Source organism: Pecten maximus, chromosome 3 (assembly GCF_902652985.1).
Source record: "Pecten maximus chromosome 3, xPecMax1.1, whole genome shotgun sequence".
Lineage (NCBI taxonomy): Eukaryota > Metazoa > Mollusca > Bivalvia > Pectinida > Pectinidae > Pecten > Pecten maximus.
In genome coordinates, this window is record NC_047017.1 from 7,884,991 (window position 1) to 7,904,255 (window position 19,265).

The 19,265-nt window shown below is 34.5% G+C and overlaps 1 protein-coding gene across 1 annotated transcript in view; it reads left to right on the forward strand.

Annotated features, from left to right (window-relative positions):
- The window catches only part of LOC117323067 (EH domain-binding protein 1-like), a 79,737-nt gene that overhangs the window by 3,618 nt on the left and 56,854 nt on the right, over positions 1-19,265 (forward strand). The window contains exons 2-11 of the mRNA XM_033878067.1: positions 4,439-4,614; positions 4,920-4,977; positions 5,989-6,138; positions 10,840-11,021; positions 12,582-12,844; positions 14,743-15,304; positions 16,205-16,274; positions 16,856-17,022; positions 17,495-17,543; positions 18,384-19,150. Coding sequence (XP_033733958.1) covers positions 4,514-4,614; positions 4,920-4,977; positions 5,989-6,138; positions 10,840-11,021; positions 12,582-12,844; positions 14,743-15,304; positions 16,205-16,274; positions 16,856-17,022; positions 17,495-17,543; positions 18,384-19,150 — 2,369 coding nt within the window. The 5' untranslated portion in view covers positions 4,439-4,513. The remainder of the gene's footprint in view (positions 1-4,438; positions 4,615-4,919; positions 4,978-5,988; positions 6,139-10,839; positions 11,022-12,581; positions 12,845-14,742; positions 15,305-16,204; positions 16,275-16,855; positions 17,023-17,494; positions 17,544-18,383; positions 19,151-19,265) is intronic.

Here is a 19,265-nt window from a genome sequence, read left to right on the forward strand (position 1 = left end):
ATGTTAATTTCTATTTAGAGAAACCATTGAAAACAATTATTCAGTGTTGTTTCATCTATCCGTTTAATTTCTTCTGGGATTTTATCTTGATCAAAATTTATACATAGAGGATCTTACATGAGTGAGTACCATATATGTATATATATGGCTTCTATTAGATGAGTTCAATAATTTGATATGCCATCAACCGCAGACTTCAGGCCACGGTGTGCAAATCAAATTGTTTAAGAAGTTTAATATCCAAATGACATATACACAAATGTATTAATATAGTCTTGACCTGTGTGTAAGATTCTGTTTTTCACATAAGACACATATATAATTTATGAGAATGGAAGTGAAAACTCGCAAAATTAATTTAACTCATATCAAATTATTTGATACACCACAAGTGAGTGGGCATTTCATATTTCTACCACAATACGCCGTGTTATTCAACTCTCAGACCATCATGACAGTTAATCATTACAGCTGTTGATTAACAATCTGTTTATACCACACGTGGTATAAACTCTGTACGCATTTTGATTGGCTAACACGGTGAACTTTGACCCAAGCTGCAATTGTTATTGACGTCATCAGTAATCTAATGACGTCACATCACCGGGTCCCGGACGTTACCGGTACACTATATTTGCATACGCGAAATTATACTTGGCCACGTTTCCCTTTGATTCTGATTCAAGCCGATATTATTGTGGTAGAAACAGGTCACACGACTCGAAATTGTTGGATATGGAATTTATTTCACACTAGTAAGTTATTTTTTAAAAGTTGCAAAAGACACTCGCTTAAGCTCGTGTCTTTTGTAACTTTTAAAAAATAACTTACTCGTGTGAAATAAATTCCATATCCAACAACCACTCGTTGTGTAACCTCTATTTAACAAAATTAATTAATTCCAAATGACATAATCACATGTGTAAGATTCTTTTTATGGCATTTATATATATATATATCATACTGATAAAATTATAATTAATGAAAACTCAAATTAATATCTAATTTACTGTATATAATTAGACATGTACAGCTGGCGCATTTCAACTTGGGACATGCATGTGATTCTCAACAGGAGACAATCGTGCGATGTCATATGTATATATTAATTATCACATCATAAATATTAATAATTTGTAACAAAGTGGTGTCATTTCACATTTGATGGTATTTTTGAGCTACAAAACCTCTATGAGTTAGTTATATAAGGGTCAAGGTCACTACTAATGGAAATTTGTCAAACAATGACTTCCTTGGGGGCAGCTTTATTAAATTGATAATCTTAGACCATCTTTTCTTGTTTCTTATGTAATTGCAGTAAAATAATTTAGTAATTGATAACACTAGTTTTTTGTGTCTTATGAGTTGGTATGGTGTGGCCTAAAAATGATTAGAATTTATATGTGTTATAAGTAAGTGGCTAAGGTCAACCACTTCCTTAAAATGTACGCAAGCTTAAGGTACATTGTACAGTGTATAGGGAAATAAAATCTTACGATGAAATGGAACTACACTTAACTGTTATATGTGCATTTAAACTGACATGATAAAATTTAAATAAATATATGCATGTCTATTAAGTATTTATACATAATATACACAGTATATGTATGTGTAGAAGAATTTGCCAACTATGCTGAGATAAATGAAATTATAAAATTAACACGTCACTTCATAATATCATGTGAGTACATTTGTATTACCTGGTAAGTAATTGCAGATTATATCATACACTTTGCATATTGTAAAGCATCTGTAAGTGACAGATTGTTATTTAAATTATAGTTGCGCCCTGATATAATTTTGTCATTTTTCTCACTTACCCAATTTACCCTTCGCGTTCACTTGACCGAAGGTTAGAGCTCGTGCCATGGAGCAGCATCCAGCATGCATCCAACTTTAAAATAACTTCTTGAGTTCTTCTCAACTAAGAGGCCTAGAAACTTGATATCAATAATTGGGCTTGTTGCATGCTTGGATGAATTAGGATTACCAGGTTTGTTTTCAAATGAACATCTTTAACTTAGTTTCAATGTCGGAGGTGTCAAATATGATTAATATTGTAATTGTTTTATTTAAGTAGGATATATAGAGAGCTGGGTCAATGATACTGGTTAGTGGAACATGCTGGGTTGAAGGGCTACAAAGTTTGTCAAAATGAATGCATGTTAATTAGCTATAGACTCATATTGAAATAAAGCTGCATTCATAACAGTTACCGTGATACAGGCCCCTTGGGCCTCATGTTAATGTGTTTATTCTAATTGACTCTTTAAATTACACAGGATTAGATTATTTATCGAGTGAAACTATATATATATCCTGTATATAGCTACTTCAACTAGATATCGTTTACAGTACGTAGCAACACCCTAACACTTGTAGTTTTTCCTCTGTGGTTTAGTTTTGAATACCTTACAGCATACTTGTTGAAATCTACCAGTAGAAAAAGGTATATTGTAATTTGTTAAACATATTTTTAGAATGAGACAGAGCGAATATCAAATTTAGGTCTGCCGTCATGGTCAAGAGCTTATGCTGAAGGTCACACAAATGCAGGGAACGTGTGATAGCTTGGATAGCTTGGATAAAAGCGATTTTGTGGAGTGGAATGAATAAATTCATGAGGGAATACAGATCATCAATTAACACACCTTCCAATATTGCCAATTCTATGTAATCTGGATACTGGTAAAATTAATTACAAAACTGACATTGTTGATAAGGGAAACCTTTAAATCAGAATTAAACACTGTAGTAAATCAGGCAGAGGCTGTTTCTGTACCCCTAGCTGTACACTAGAATCACTGATAAGTTTTATACAGCATGCTGTACATTGTAGTTGACATATACACATTATGCATGAAGCCTTGGATCTTACTAGTACTGGACCTAAACAATTATTACTTACATTTACTTATAGTCATTGTTGTACGTGTGTACCTGTAAATATTAAGGTCACAAGATAGGTGAGTATATCGTGCTTAAAAAATGAGTTTTGGACCAAAACAGCAATAACTTACAACCATTCATCAAGTGTATCATACATACCTTGATATGGCAGTACATAATTTTCTCTTACCCTGGACAGCTAGGGATATCCACAGTTTTACCGTTGTGAGATTTTCTTTTCTCTTACACAGGACAGGGATACACTGTATCCGCTGTTTTACAGGTGTGAGATTTTCTTGTCTCACCCTAGGTCGAGACAAGCTGCAACAATTTCATTTCGTCATGTCAACAATACCATAACGTCACAGCGACAATACAATGACATTGTGGCGACACTACAATGACATTGTGGCGACAATACAATGACGTCACAATTATTTAATAATGTCATGTCAACATTTCTTTGTACATGTATTGATGTAATGTCCATATTAGGTACATAAGAAGGTAAACAGGGTAAGCGAAAAATAATCATTCACCCCCATAAAAGTAGGACAGGGGAATCTCAACACTCGGGGGTAAACTAATTAAGCTGCCAAACAGTCGGGAAGCTTCGTGTTTGTCAACTTAAGAATCTACCCCCTCTTCCCCTGTCTCACCCCGGAGGGGATGAAAGATTCCATTAATCTCAGTCGTTGTTATCACTAATAAGCTGTCCTTAAAATGTCCTTCCTGCGTAATGTTACTTGTGTGCATGTATTCAATTTTGATTTATCTGTCATATATATTGTACATTAAATATTTACGTAGTCCTGTGGTAACCTTTGTCTTGTGAAGGTTGTCAGGGTTTTTGGGTCAAGGTTGCTGTTACTATTTTCAGCGTATGCCAGTAGCAGTAATGATACCCAGCTGTATGCTTTAAGCTTGATGTATATGTTTCTCTCTGGATAATCTGAATGCCTAAGTGAATTTTGATGAGATTTAATTAGTCTGAAGCGTTATTGGGACAAGAAATGTAGATTTATAGATAGACGGTCTGCTTCCCAGTGTGTGGAAGGGCAGGTCAGAGCTGAAAAGGATTATTACAGGTAAATCGTTTAAGCCCTTCTCATGTCAATTCCCAATTTTCTTCCTCAAATGAAACAAAAAGGATAAATCCTAAAGCAAAAAAATGGAGGATCTGGTTCCCCATGGGGAAGAAGGAAATAGTCCAAAAGGGAATTAACAGGCAAATCATTTGATTTGAACTTGTAAATTAACTTAATCTTGAGCTTTCCAGGTTATAGCAAAAAATGGGGCGTGGGGGCACAGGTGTTGATACAGAGAAGGTCAAGTCAAAATGTCTAAATTGATTATGGTTATAAGGAGTGATGCAGGATCCAAACACAAACAAACATTGTCTGGTAGATAATTTTGAGTTACCAGGTTTATGGATTCTGAATATGTTGACCAGCCAAAGTCAGGTACAGAGTTCTATAGACTCTGAATGTGTTGACCAGCCGAGGTCAGGTCTAGATTTTGATTTGCAATTTTTATATTTCTACAGACTTGTATTGGGACTTCTTGACCAAGATGAGAAGAGAGACTGACCAATGTCCAGTATCATAGACTGACCAGTAATATGAGTGTGTGGAAGAGACTCCAGCGGGTCGGGAAATCCGCATCCAAATACCAGTTCACCTGTTCTTATCAGGAACTGGAGGTAGAGTGTACCAAAAAATGGTAAGAATGGTAAAATACAAAATATGTAATATTTCTTAGAAATCCTTCAGGTTTATGAAAAAAGGATTGAAAAATCAAAGAAGACTGTTTATGTGGCCTGTATGCATAGTTAAGTTATTAATCCTGATGCCTGGAATTTATTGTATGTAAATACTTTCTTGTAAGCATAAGCTCCAGAAATTAAAAATGACACAGAAAAAAAAATATTAAAGAAACTCGGGGCTTAACTTTGCAGTTCTTTAAATAAAATCTTGATGTCCTCCTGTGTATATCATAATCAATTCAGTATGAGACTTTGTGTACAGGCAACCTAACAAGCTGTGTGTGGTGTGGACCAGAAGGAGTCGGAGGAAATCAACACAGGTATGGTCTCTAATCCCAGGTGTGATGAAACACAGGTATGGTCTACCTAATCCCAGGTGTGATAAAACACAGGTATGGTCTCCCTAATCCCAGGTGTGAAGAAACACAGGTATGGTCTCTAATCCCAGGTGGGATGAAACACAGGTATGGTCTCCCTAATCCCAGGTGTGATGAAACACAGGTATGGTCTCCCTAATCCCAGGTGTGCTAATCCCATGTGTGATGAAACACAGGTATGGTCTCACTAATCCCAGGTGTGATGAAACACAGGTATGGTCTCCCTAATCCCAGGTGTGATGAAACACAGGTATGGTCTCCCTAATCCCAGGTGTGATGAAACACAGGTATATGGTCTCCCTAATCCCAGGTGTGATGAAACACAGGTATGGTCTCCCTAATCCCAGGTGTGATGAAACACAGGTATGGTCCCCCTAATCCCAGCTGTGATGAAACACAGGTATGGTCTCCGTAATCCCAGTTGTGATGAATCACAAGTATGGTCTCACTTATCCCAGCTGTGATGAATCACAGGTATGGTCTCTAATCCCAGGTGTGATGAAATGAAACCATACAGCTGTATGGTTAGATCAACAACATAACCGATTTATTGTACAAGTTAGGTGAAAATACTGAATATTCAGCTGCAATTCACATTTTTGAACTTAAAATATTGTTTTGGAATTCTAGAAGAATTTCCCAAAATGTGCCAGCACAGTATAGTTAGTACAGATGTACTTAGATAGTGACATTATACACTTAATCAAATCTATAAATTCTGTTACATTCGCTCTGCATATATAAAGTTAAACACTTGTTTAAACTGTTAATAAGACACTTTAATGTATTGATTTTGTCATATATGATATTAGGCTTTAAATTTCACTTGATGTATTATATATACTATGTATATGTATCTTCAATGTTAATGCTAGCTTGCTACAACGTAGATTTTCTGGCCATGTATAGCTACTCCACCAGTTTCCACTTCATTGAACATCGTCCTATTTTTAGCCACACACCTGGGAGCCGACCATCCAGAATCCTTACCGAGGCCTGGTAACATGGACTGTACCAGAAAATGTGGAGATTCAAGTTACGTTGTTCCGTGACCACAACCATCCGGACTTCGAGGACAAGGAGTGGGTCTTCGCTATCGAAGATGTGAGAATATTATACATTTAACATCCTGGTATGAGAGGACATGGAAATTTACAATTAACAGTTATATCTATAGTTAAGAGGCGTATAATGTCTGTACATATAATATGTATGTTGTATGCTGTTATATTGATATAAACTAACAATAAAGACTTGTTTATTTGCTTGCTTTTTAAACGAACATTAATGTTCGGTTATTGCCATCAAGAACTGGACTGAGAAATATGACCATATTTGGTAGCCACATTCACCAATACGCCATCTACTGTCTGTTTCAATGAAATATGGCTGCCCCCATTGCCTTACGCTTCAAATAATTTACTTACAAAAATACCTTCGTTTTATGTAGTAGTTTTACCGAAAATGTTGAAATGTATTCAGTAGATGTTTTCAAGATGCATACGATTTGAGAAATGCATAACGCTAGCGAAATGTGAAGACTAAATGAACCTGAACTTTACGAATAACTCCAGGTCAAGATATTTATGTAAACAAATATTGCGCAGGCGCATTCGTCTCCGGATGTTTAGAAAGTTTTGCTCTTCCGTGTTCATTCCAAAACGGCTGACATTATAGCATCGGTCTGCAAATATGTCCGCGATTTACTTAAATGTGTATTATATATATTCTAGAATGTTACATCATTATCAACTAGATGAATATTTCTACAATTTAGAGAAAGAAATATATCAATAACGGCATACGAGACGATACATTGTATCATATTATAGGTTACTGGGCATGTACTGCGTACAGTACATGTTTGCGAGAAAGGTAGATACTAGGTGGCATTTGTGGTCAGGGTGACTGGTCATAGCGTTAACATTGTCATCGATTTCCATATTCCATTTTCCTTTGACGAAAACGACCAATAAATCAAATGCAAATGATAATATCTTGTTTGCCATGTGCACGGGATTGGTTGTTGTAGGCGATACTTGGAACGTATTTACTGTTGTAAGGGAGGTAACTGCAAGATTACGGAAATCAAACGTTAAACCAATTTGATTGGTCGATTCTTCCATGACTTTGGCAGGGGGTTTACAATCGAAGTGACAGATAACTACGGCAATATATTCAGATGATATCAACAATAACACTTTTAGATACGTATGGTCGGCAGTTGTCATGTTTAAAATGAACAATTATATAGCTTGTTTTTATTTCGGCAAAGTCGAGAATATTTACTGAAACGGACCACAGGTGAAGCAGACTTGGAAATACCGAAACGAAGAAAAATGGGGCTCAATTATAATATAAATTGGCATCATTTTCAGAGAATTGACCCACATATATGTTTTTCAATGCCTAATTGTATCATATGTAAAATATTAGAGGTTTACGAATTTTAAATTAATTTTTCATTTGCGAATCGCGGCCCGATTGTCGTTAGAGTTGAATTACCGAAATGGCCGATAGTGGACCCAAATCGATATTTTTACGAGAGAATGGACCCAATATAGGATCAATTAATCTTTGGTGTGTGTATAGAGACCATATGCATTTTTTTCCTTTACCTGGAAGTATTTTGAAAGAATTTGCAAAATACCGAATTCACGATCAAATTTTCGATTGTGACGAACTACTGAGACGGTGTTAAGTTCATGTTAAGTCAATCTGACTGAAATCAGCTGTTACATATGTACACATGGCTACGTTTACTATGCAATGCGCCTACGTATTTTTTTTTCAAAGACGGAAAACGGAAATCCGGATTATCTAAAAACAAATGCAAAAAGACTTGTGATATTCACTTAATTTAACATTCAGCCATTAATTGTTATTTGTAGTTTTATAACTTCTGAAATAGTGTGATCGATTCTCTGAATAATATTGCTGTGGAACTTGTGTTATTTTTCAAACAAATTCATTTTGATAATTTTTTAATTTAGAACGTTCATCAAGTCATGTTCAAGACTTGAAATTCTCGCTACACCATACTTCAAACACAGTAATCAATGAATTGATAAATTGAAAATTGAAGTCAAGCAAATGAGTTAATATTTACCTAAATAATTTTTCAATATACAACACATGTTCAGATGACTATTTGTGCCATGCTGTTACAAGATTTCAGTTATAATTCTAAAATTGAATTAGTATGTAAATATATGTTATACTGTCAATATCCACAAAGCCAGTGTAGTCTACTGTACTCAGTCATGCCGGTAGATAGCGGTACATATACGTACTGCTTACATCTCGTGCTTACTTGTGTGAACTATAAATCAATAACAAAAATGGTTCATATATTTCTATATATGACTTCACAAATTATGCGGTGTCTGAAGATCTGAATGAAGTGAATAAACGATGTATTAAATTATTTTTATGAAATATTCAAGTCATAGATCATTCTTTTTTTAAAAGTACTGATTTCAGGTCCATTTTGGTAATTCAACTATAACGGCAATTAAAATACTTCTCGTTTTTTTGTTAAAGCTGGAAAACGGAAATCCGGATTATCTAAAAACAAATGCAAAAAGACTTGTGATATTCACTTAATTTGATATTCAGCCGTTAATTATTATTTGTAGTTTTATAACTTTTGATATATTGTGATTGATTCTCTATATAATATTGCTGTGGAACTTGTGTTATTTTTCAAACAAATTCATTTTAATAATTTGTTAATTTAAAATTTTCATCAAGTCATGATCAGGACTTGAAATTCTCACTACACCATACTTCAAACACGGAGTAATCAATGAATTGATAAACTGAAAATTTACCTTAAATAATTTTTCAATATACAACACATGTTCAGATGACTATTTGTGCCATGCTGTTACAAGATTTCAGTTACAATTCTAAAATTGAATTAGTATGTAAATATATGTTATCCTGTCAATATCCACAAAGCGAGTGTAGTTTACTGTACTCAAAGTCATGCCAGTAGATAGCGGTACATATACTTACTGTTTACATCTAGTGCTTACTTGTGTGAATAAATCAATAACAAAATGGTTCATATATTTCTATATATGACTTCACAAATTATGTGGTGTCTGAAGATCTGAATGAAGTGAATAAACGATGTATTACATTATTTTTATGAAATATTCAAGTCATAGATCATTCTCTTAAAAATATTGATTTCAAGTCCATTTTGGTAATTTTACTATGACGGCAATCAGGCCTAGAATGGCGAATAAGCCCCTAATATTTTACATATGATTAATTTTGACATTGGAGAACATAAAATTGTGTCCATTCTCTAAGCACTGGTAGAATGTACAGAATAGAGCTTCATAAATATATTCTCAAAATTACTAATTACCCCGGTAAATATAACATTTTACATAAACATCCCATGACTGATGGTGAACTTAAACTTGCAAATCTCCTGTGTCATTCCAATTTTGATATGTGTAAATATATACACGTACTGTATATATATATATATATATATATATATAGTTATAGATATGGAATGCTTCACAATTTGCATACAGTTATGGAATCTTATAACACCCCCAAAAATGTTCTCACCACATAAAGGTGTGATTTGTGCAATTACATTGCTGAATTGTGTGGTTCAGTATGATTGGATGATCAACATTGGAAAAGGACAATAAATAGGGAATGTGTCGTCCCATCGAATGGACTGTAATCTTTGTGATCAGGTTTGAAGTTGAAAATGAATCTTGAAGTTTTCTTTTCCTGTTTGCTGAATTATTCGATGAAGATGGTCTTTATCTGGTTGTTATTCTTTATCACATTGTTAACCATTCTGTAATTATACCAGAAGTTTATCTTCTCATATACAGATTTATTAACATCGAATGATTCCTGAACAAAAGGAGTCAAGTTTTTTGTTTTGAAGTACCATAAATGCTTGAGTACAGTTTCAATAGGATACATTCCTAATTCGGGCCTTGATTAGCAGCTCTGGTTTTGGTTTTCAGTAATTCTTTATGTGTGTTTCATCATATTAAGTTGAAATACAACTATGTATGCCAAACTAACGATGGAACTAGCCTAAATTTAGTTCATATTAGAAGTTGGCATCAATAAGGTCACAGAGTCCTGGCTGTATTTTAACTGATGATGCCTTCCCGAAAGAAAGAAGACATATTTTATTTTCATCGATCCAAGATAGATCAATAAACTTCCAATTTCAATTAGGACCTTACAGAAACATGCATGTGTACAATCAAATCAGAACAGCTGCAAACATTTCAAATTATTTGCAATTAATTCCTAAACCGATATCAGTAAATTTATCAACTTAAAACTAAGAAGATTACTGATTTTGCATTAAACAATAATGTTCGTTTACAGTACTTCCAGTACTTTGATTAATTTTGACAGGAGTGCTTTGAAAAATATTAGCTCAGTGAAATTAAAGACTTCAGAGTAGGTGAAGGTGCCATTTTGAATCCAAGAATTCGCATTATAATTCGTTGTTTTTTTTTACGACAATCATCAATGAAAATATTACCACAACGAACGGACTGCGGTGGCCGAGTGGTTAAGGTGTCTCAACACTTTATCACTAGCCCTCTACCTCTGGGTCGCAAGTGTGAAACCCACGAGGGGCAGTTGCCTGGTACTGACTGTAGGTCGGTGGTATTTTTCCTGGTACTCAGGATTTCCCACGCCTCCAAAACCTGGCATGTCCTTTAATGACCCTGGCTGTTAATAGGACCTTAAACAAAAATAGCTAAACTAATAACTTTTCTTGATAATTCTTGTTGACAGTACTCGCGTGGAGGCAGAAGGAAGATACTTGCTACTGCACCTATCAACATGAAGGATTTTGCGACACAGGTTCCCACCCAACACACGATGAAACTGAAACTTAAACCGATGACCAGGAAGATTGTGTCTGCCTCCATACAGTTTACACTATCATGTGTGTTTCTACGAGAAGGAAAAGCCACGTAAGTATATATTGTATTATAATTAATAGGCCACGTAAGTATATGTTGTATTATAGTTAATGGGCCACGTAAGTATATATTGTATTATAAGTAATAGGCCACGTAAGTATATGTTGTATTATAGTTAATAGGCCATGTAAGTATGTATTGTATTATAATTAATAGGCCACATTAGTATATTGTATTGTAGTTAATGGGCCATGTAAGTATATATTTAAGAAATAATTAACGATGATTCGTGTATTATTGCAGGATAAACAACGAGGACGAGGATATTTTGCAATTAAATTAATAACGAAGGCCGCAGGCCTGAGTTATTAATTAAAATTGCAAAATATCCGAGTCCGAGTTGTATATCCTGCAACAATACACGAGTCAAAGTTGATTATTTCTATTCTACCATGTACTGTTTAGTTCTGAGATCGACCTCTTTCTAATAGAAAAACAGCAAAGAAACCCCGGGAAAACCTTGTAATTTATTTCTTGAGTATTGTATTATTTGTTGATGAAATATACATGCAATACAGTACTACGATCAAGAGCATCTATCATATGGCATTGATTTTGAAAATTAAAAAAAAAAAGATAAAAAAAAAAAGAAAAAAATGGGGGCCTCCGTAGGATTCGAACTCGCGTCGTGATAAAAATATATTGAAAGACTAACCCATTAGCCCACTCGGCTATAGTAACCTTTTATGAAACGGGTGAATATTAGATATTTAAAATTGTAACAGCCGTGACTCACGACCGTGTATTATTGGCACGAGCGTGGGTTATTGGAAAATAATACATGGTTTTAAACCAATCAAAACTGGCGTTACATAGCAAACATGGTAGAATGTATCATAATTAATGGGTTGATAATTTGTTTGTTTTTTATACAGTATTAGGGTATCTTGCCTGCTATTACTTGGTGTTTGTACATTTTATTATATATATTATAATATTGTATGTGTTCATATTAAGAACTTATCCCAAGTGGAATAAGAGCATTAAGAGAAGAATGGGGTGAATATGTGAATGAAAATAATTCCATGTTTGGTTTTGGATTTCCTGACTTGACACTATCTAAAGTACCTACTGGCATTAAAACATTTTCTACACATCATAGAAATAATAAAATGTTTGTGTAATCATACATTATGTATCAACTAATTTCCTAGATCTTACACTGAAAAATGTTATTTTCTGTTTTGATGCCGCCGCCATGAAAGGGGAGGCATATAGTGTTATCCCCATCCCATTGTGTCCCGTCCCTTCGTGTCCCGTCCCGTCCTGTCCCATCCCGGCCTGTCCCGATGGAATGTAACTAGCTGATCTCAGGAACTACTGATGTGATTCTCACCAAATTGTGGTTCAAGGTTTCAAGTGGCAGCAGGGGGCGTTTATGTCTTAGACATTTTCTATTTCTTTATACATTTATATGATAATTGCACAAACAATAGACAATTTGTTTTCATCAATTGAAGACCAGCATTATAAACCTCCAGCACTGTTTTTTTCTACCAATCAGAGATCAGCATTTACTTACATTCATGACTGATATTTTCCTCCAATCAGAGACGAGGATATGCAGAGTGTAGCGAGTATGCTGAGTATTGGTCGGGCCGATATCGGGAATCTGGAGGAACTTGAGGACGAGGATGTTGAAGATAAAAGCTTCTCTTCGAAAATATCAGAGATTACGTCAGAATTGTCTAAACTAGACGACATGGATGATGGTAATCCGTTTGAAGAGGATTATAGTAATCCGTTTTACTCCGACTCCAATCCTTTTGGTGACCCAGATTTGGATTGTACTGGTGATCATGAAGCATGGTTTGGTATTATTTCTGTTTCTTTCTTATTTTTTCGTTTGTTTTCTCTCTATCTGCTTGAAATACAGATCTAAATGTTTTTAATCCATCAATATTTCACAGTCCTAGTTGCCTGTAACAGAACATTTTAACACAAAAAACACAGCAGCTGTTTTTTTCCCATAACTTTAACAATTTTATATTATCGATAACACACTGGGTAGTCAGTTCAAGTCAGAAGCATTGCTAAACAGCTGTTTTGGCCCAATGGTGGTTCCAGTCAAGTTTTAGGCCTTTTAAATTTCCTACCTAATAAGCAAATTACCTTTTGAAAAAAAAAAAAAAATTTAATGTATCTAAGGCGACCACCTCTTACGGATAAGCTTGATAAAGTTTGATATCTAAACAAAAATATAGAAAGGCTTTAGATAGTTTTGATAAAATTTTATGCAAAAGTTTAACATTTTATTAATATATAGGTTACTTTTACCTATTTTTGAATTTAAAAGGGGAACAGTTTGTTGATACCTTTGCATACAACATGTACAGTATATGTATGTTGTTAGCTACACTACTATACAAGGATCAATCTAGGTATTTTTCACGATGGTTTATAAGTAGTTTTCCCTCAGGATTTTGTTCCATTTTCCCAATCTGATTTCTGTTAAAATTCACTGAAATATTGTATTTTTGCTCATTTTTATGGCAATAATATCCCCAAATCATCCAGATTTGCTTTTTTCTAATTAACCATTTGCTGTTTTCACTTGGAAAATGTGTTTTTAAGGTTAAAAACTGAAACTTTGTGATTTTTAAAATTTCCCCTTTTTAGAACTGATTTTCCCCTTTTGTCCAAATAGAGTAGTTTCCCTTACATTGTAGATTAAGCCCTGCTACATACCACAGGACTGTCAGATATTGATGGTAAAATGATAAACTTTTATTACTTATGTTACTGATTGTTTTGTTTGTTATCTCTACCTTTGTTTTGATATCTACTGTAGAACCAGGATGTTATTTTCTGTTGATAAAGTGGAGGCTGCTGATTGGTCGAAAGGTTTGAATTAATGAGTATTAGTTAATGAAATTAAAAATAGATCAGGATTGAACATTGTTGATTAATCGTTACATCAAAGCTTTATTCAGACAATAGATTTATCTTATACACTATATATAGCTAGCACTATATATAGAGCCTTGATTCATTCTATCTAAAACTTAATTGATGATAATCTCTAAGGTAAGTTTGGGTCTACTTCCTGATCCTTGTTTGAATATGTAAATAACAACAGTAGTGTTATGTTACTTTTTTTTTTTTATATAATCATGTACATGTGCATTATTTCTGAACATCACTTCCCTGTTACAGCTTTCATGAAGACCATTGTTATGGATTCTTGTTTTTGGTTTTGTTTTACACGTTTGATTTCCTGCATTCCTGCATGAGTTCAGTTTCATTACCTTCTGAATTGTTTTTATTTCGATACTATACCAGGTTCATGTCACCCTGAATACAAAAAAAAAAAAAAAAAAAAAAATGTTTATTAATGATCAATTGAGAAATCTACAAACCACAAATCCCGGCATACCCATCAAAATTAGATGGTCTGTCAAGATTTATGCCGGAAATCTTACATAAAAGAAAATTGATAAATTGGTTTGTCAGCATAATGAAAACGATCCTGGCCAATAGTGATGTCTCATCCGTCCCTTGAATTTCAACTTTATAATTATCTCCCTTTGTTTTACTAGGCTAGAACATCAAAGCAAATTTGGTTATAAATAATTGTGAATTAATAATGTACACATCATATTGATATAATTGATTACCCCCCTTTGCTGACCTTGGTAAGGAAAATGTTTGTCAAGCATTGCAGTTATGGCAATAATTGAATTAATACTTATTTGTTGTATGTTTTTTAAAGAGCCTGTCAAGAAAAAGCCAGAAAAGAAGGAGAGTATGAATCCGTTTGAGGACAGTGGTAGTTCTGAGGGAGTAGACAGCAAAGCTGGCAGTACAGAGGGGGTGGATCACAGCAGTAGTAGTAAAATCGGCAGCAGCACTGCTCCCAGTAAGTCCAGTAGCTTGGATTACAATCCTTTCGATGAACCTACCCCTCCCGATCGAGCTATCGGCATGGCTAGTCCACTCTCCGAGAGGCTTATCAATGATGCTCAGAAGCACAGCCAACAGAACACGCCACAAAAGTTCAACACATTGCCATCAAAAACTAAAAAGAAAGCCCCCGCTCCACCTGTCCCTCAAAATGGTGACTCCTCCCCCAAACACAAGCCTCAGGTGAAGCTAAAGACGTCCAGGTCAGAACATTCGGCCATTGAGAGACCGATATATGAAGGTACACCGCCATCTACGCCAGAAACTAAGAGGAAACTGCTGAGACCTATAACTCCGCCCCCAGACGCTCAGGCTGATTCTATGGAGACGTCCACAGAATTTTCTTCCACAGCGTCGAGCCCTAGTAAACGGTGGGTACCCAAAACTGTGACATGTCTTCAAACAGAACACAAAAAGAAATTTTGGTTGAGAAAATCATGTTAAAGAAGGCAGGATATAGAGGCCTGTTGCTTTTGTACTTTTGAGCAGAATTTTTTTAACTTAAACTGTGGTGTGACCTCCATTATCCAAGGTCTTTAAAATACTATCATAGAAAGCTATATTTCTAAAGGGTTTTTTCATGGTTTATCACGTTATGCCAGACGTAAATGATTTATCCCAACGATTTACCTGTGTAAAATTTTAGTGAAATAATGAAGATGAACTTCGTGAGGAATATTATATATAAAGATGAATTTCATGAGGAATACCGGTATTATAAAGATGAATTTCGTGAGGAATATAATGAAGATGAATTTTGTGTGGAATATTATAAGATGAATTTCGCGAGGAATATTATAAAGAATTTCATGAGGAATATTATAATGATGAATTTCGAGAGGAATATTATAAAGTTGAATTTCGTGAGGAAGATTATGAAGATGAATTTCGTGAGGAATATTATAAAGATGAAATTCATTAGGAATATTATAAAGATGAATTTCATGAGGAATATTATACAAAAGATAAATTTCATAAGGAATATTATAAACTTGAATTTTGTGAGGAAGATTATAAAGATGAATTTCGTGAGGAATATAATGAAGATGAATTTTGTGTGGAATATTATAAGATGAATTTCGCGAGGAATATTATAAAGAATTTCATGAGGAATATTATAAAGATGAAATTCATTAGGAATATTATAAAGATGAATTTCATGAGGAATATTATATAAAAGATGAATTTCATAAGGAATATTATAAAGTTGAATTTCTTGAGGAATATTATAAAGTTGAATTTCGTGAGGAATATTATTTTTTCACTTCCAGATTATCTTCTGAATGCTCCCCTGTAAAAGGAGAGAGCAGAAATGTGTTAGAAGCCTTGGACCTCAATCAGGTAAGACTAGCAAATCTTACAGGATTTGTCTTCACAAAAATCTGTCATCATGTTTAAGGAATTCAAATTAGTGATTTTAAAATACCTGGTAAATTGGTCTATGAATAATATGATATTACAGAATTAGAAAATAATCCCATTCTATGGCTGTATATGATGAAAAAGTTAGCATCTAATAGATTTTACTTGACGTATACATGTTGTAACAAAAGTCTAGAACATATTAAAACCAGCGTCATTGTCAGTGGTATTGATACTACCTTTTTGAATATTAGTAAAATTACTAGATTAAAGTAAATTGAAAATTAGCAATTTAATTATGAACGAATGAATTATGTTCATAAACAACAAACTTCTACAGGTAAAATAATGATTATGAAGAGACTCATTAGATTAATATGGGGTGCGACAATCTATTTGCCAATCTAGCTGTCAGGTTTCCTGGATTACCTAATTTAAGGCTTGACAGAGAGTTTGACATTCAAGAGTCTTACCCCAAAGTCTTGACTGACAAAGCTTTTTTTAAAATAACCATTTGGACAACAGTTGAATTGAATTGTATGTGAATCATTTAATTTCAGAATGAATCTCCTACACACAACAGCAACAGCTCCAGTCAAAACCTGCTTGACTGGTGCAAAGAGGTCACTAAAGGTTACAAAGGGGTCAAGGTCACCAACTTGACAACATCGTGGAGGAATGGGATGGCTTTCTGTGCAATTGTTCATCATTTTAGACCAGATCTCGTGTGAGTGTGTAGTAATGTCAAGATATTTTTCTTCCTGTCAATCATTTAACATATTACTGAGATCTTTTATTCTTTTAGTTATAAATAGATGTAAAGTCATCAGAGACAAAGTTTCAAGTGGTCGATTGACATTATGTTTAGTACGATTGAGTGTATGTCGGCTTTCCTCCACCTCCAAAACCTGGCATGTCCTTAAATGACTCTGGCTGTTAATAGGACGTTAAACAAAAACAAAAAGTGTATGTCAAACCATTGACTTAGTTAACTGACTGTTTGACAGGCTGTTATTTTGATTTTTATCGACAAACCACAAAATTACATCTATATAATATTATGTTTTGTGTATTGAAAGTCCCTATATGATGTACACTTTAAAACAGGTCTATTATACCAACCTCAGTGAAAACCTGTCTTTAACCATAAATGTCTCTACTGTCAGTATATATTGATCTTCTGTTTCAATTTTATACAGAAATTTTAAGTCACTGGCTTCTCATGACATCAAAGGAAACAACAAAATTGTAAGTATTAATGACACAATATCTATACATAGTTAATTATCTCTACCCATTAATCCTCTCCCACTCAGCCCCTACCTGTGTAAGTTTGTGTTTCTTTTGAAATTAAACAGTGTTTCAGTCAAAATAATTGCTGATTGATACTAGTGTCAGAAAGACTGTTAAAGGAAAGTCACACTGATTTGTGTATAGATGCAGTTTTTTAGTGAAAAAAAGAAAAGGTAAATGAGGAAAGCATCTAAGCTAGGGCTAGAAGGCAGAACAATATGTCAATGTCATTATTATGATATTTAATTTAGAACATTTAATTTAGAACTCTTCTCTATAAGGAGATAAAACACAGCCAGTAAGATAGTCCGATTGGAAATTAATTGTGTATTGTGATACTGAAACATACTTTATTTGGCACCCTCAAATTTTAGCACAATTCCAAATTTTAACATAGCGCTTTGATGAATAGGTGTGTCAAAAATATTTCATGTAGAAACAGTTTATAGAAAGTGTAATGAGCACTATCATATTTTAGATTAAATATATTAGTGTAGGTTATATTGATATTTTGTGATAGATATAAACCATCTATGTAGCAATATTTAAGTTTAGAAATATTAAAGAACCTTTTAAGCTGAAATTTTATGATTGATGTTTGAAACTGTCATAAAGAATGAAAATGATGGCACAGTCAGCGTATTGTTGACAGCTTCTGGACAGATTTCTTTTAAACAATTCGAGCATTCTTAATCTGCTGTAAATTAAAAAAAAAAATTAAGTAACATGAGCTTTGCCTCTGTAATATGTATACTAGGTAAGTTTTCATGAAGTATTTATTTGATTATATCACAGGCGTTTGATGCTACAGCCAAGCTAGGAATTCCGCGTGTGATAGAGCCGTCCGACATGGTCCTACTCCAGGTCCCCGACAAGCTTGCTGTGATGACGTACCTCCATCAGTTACGTGTATATTTCACCGGTCAAACGCTCGAGATCCAACAAATCGGTGTCAACACTGCCGAGAGCACATACACTCTCGGTGAGATGGACCGCCAAGTTGAGGCTGAGATCTCTAACGAGATGTATGGTGACAGAATGCAGCCAAAGGTTGCTAAGCAACGCTCTCCGAGTAAGGAGAATATCCCTGTTGGGGAGGAGACAGACAATAAGGGGGATACAGTGGATGGAGGAAGACGAAGGAGAATTAGTAAGGAGAAAACTCCAGAGATGGAATCTAGTGCTTCTGGACGTAAGCATAGCAGAGATAGCACACCGGGTTCTGATTCTCAAAGTGACAGCAAAAGTGTTAGTAAGATGGACCGGAAAAAAATCTCTGTAGCAGATTTAAAAGTGACTAAACACAGTTCTTCTCCTCCAACTACTAAGCATACTTCTAAGGAACGTAATTCTCCTGCAAAAGACGATTTGTCCTCTAAAAAGAAACCTGTGATGACGCGGAAACAACTGTACAATCCGTTTGATTCCGATTCGGACGATGAGGATATGAGCAGTGAGGGTCCTGATGCTGGGTCCCATGCCGGGTCTTCTATACCCACCAGTAATTCCACTAGTCCCTCAGTGAGTGCTCACTCGTCTCGCGGTGGAACACCCGCTGAAACGTAAGTGGTCATGGATTACCTCCCCTTAAGGAAAAATTGTCCTTGGTGTTGAGGAGGGTAGTTTATGTTTAATTGAAGTGGCCACAGTCTGTTATTAAAATAATACATAAATATA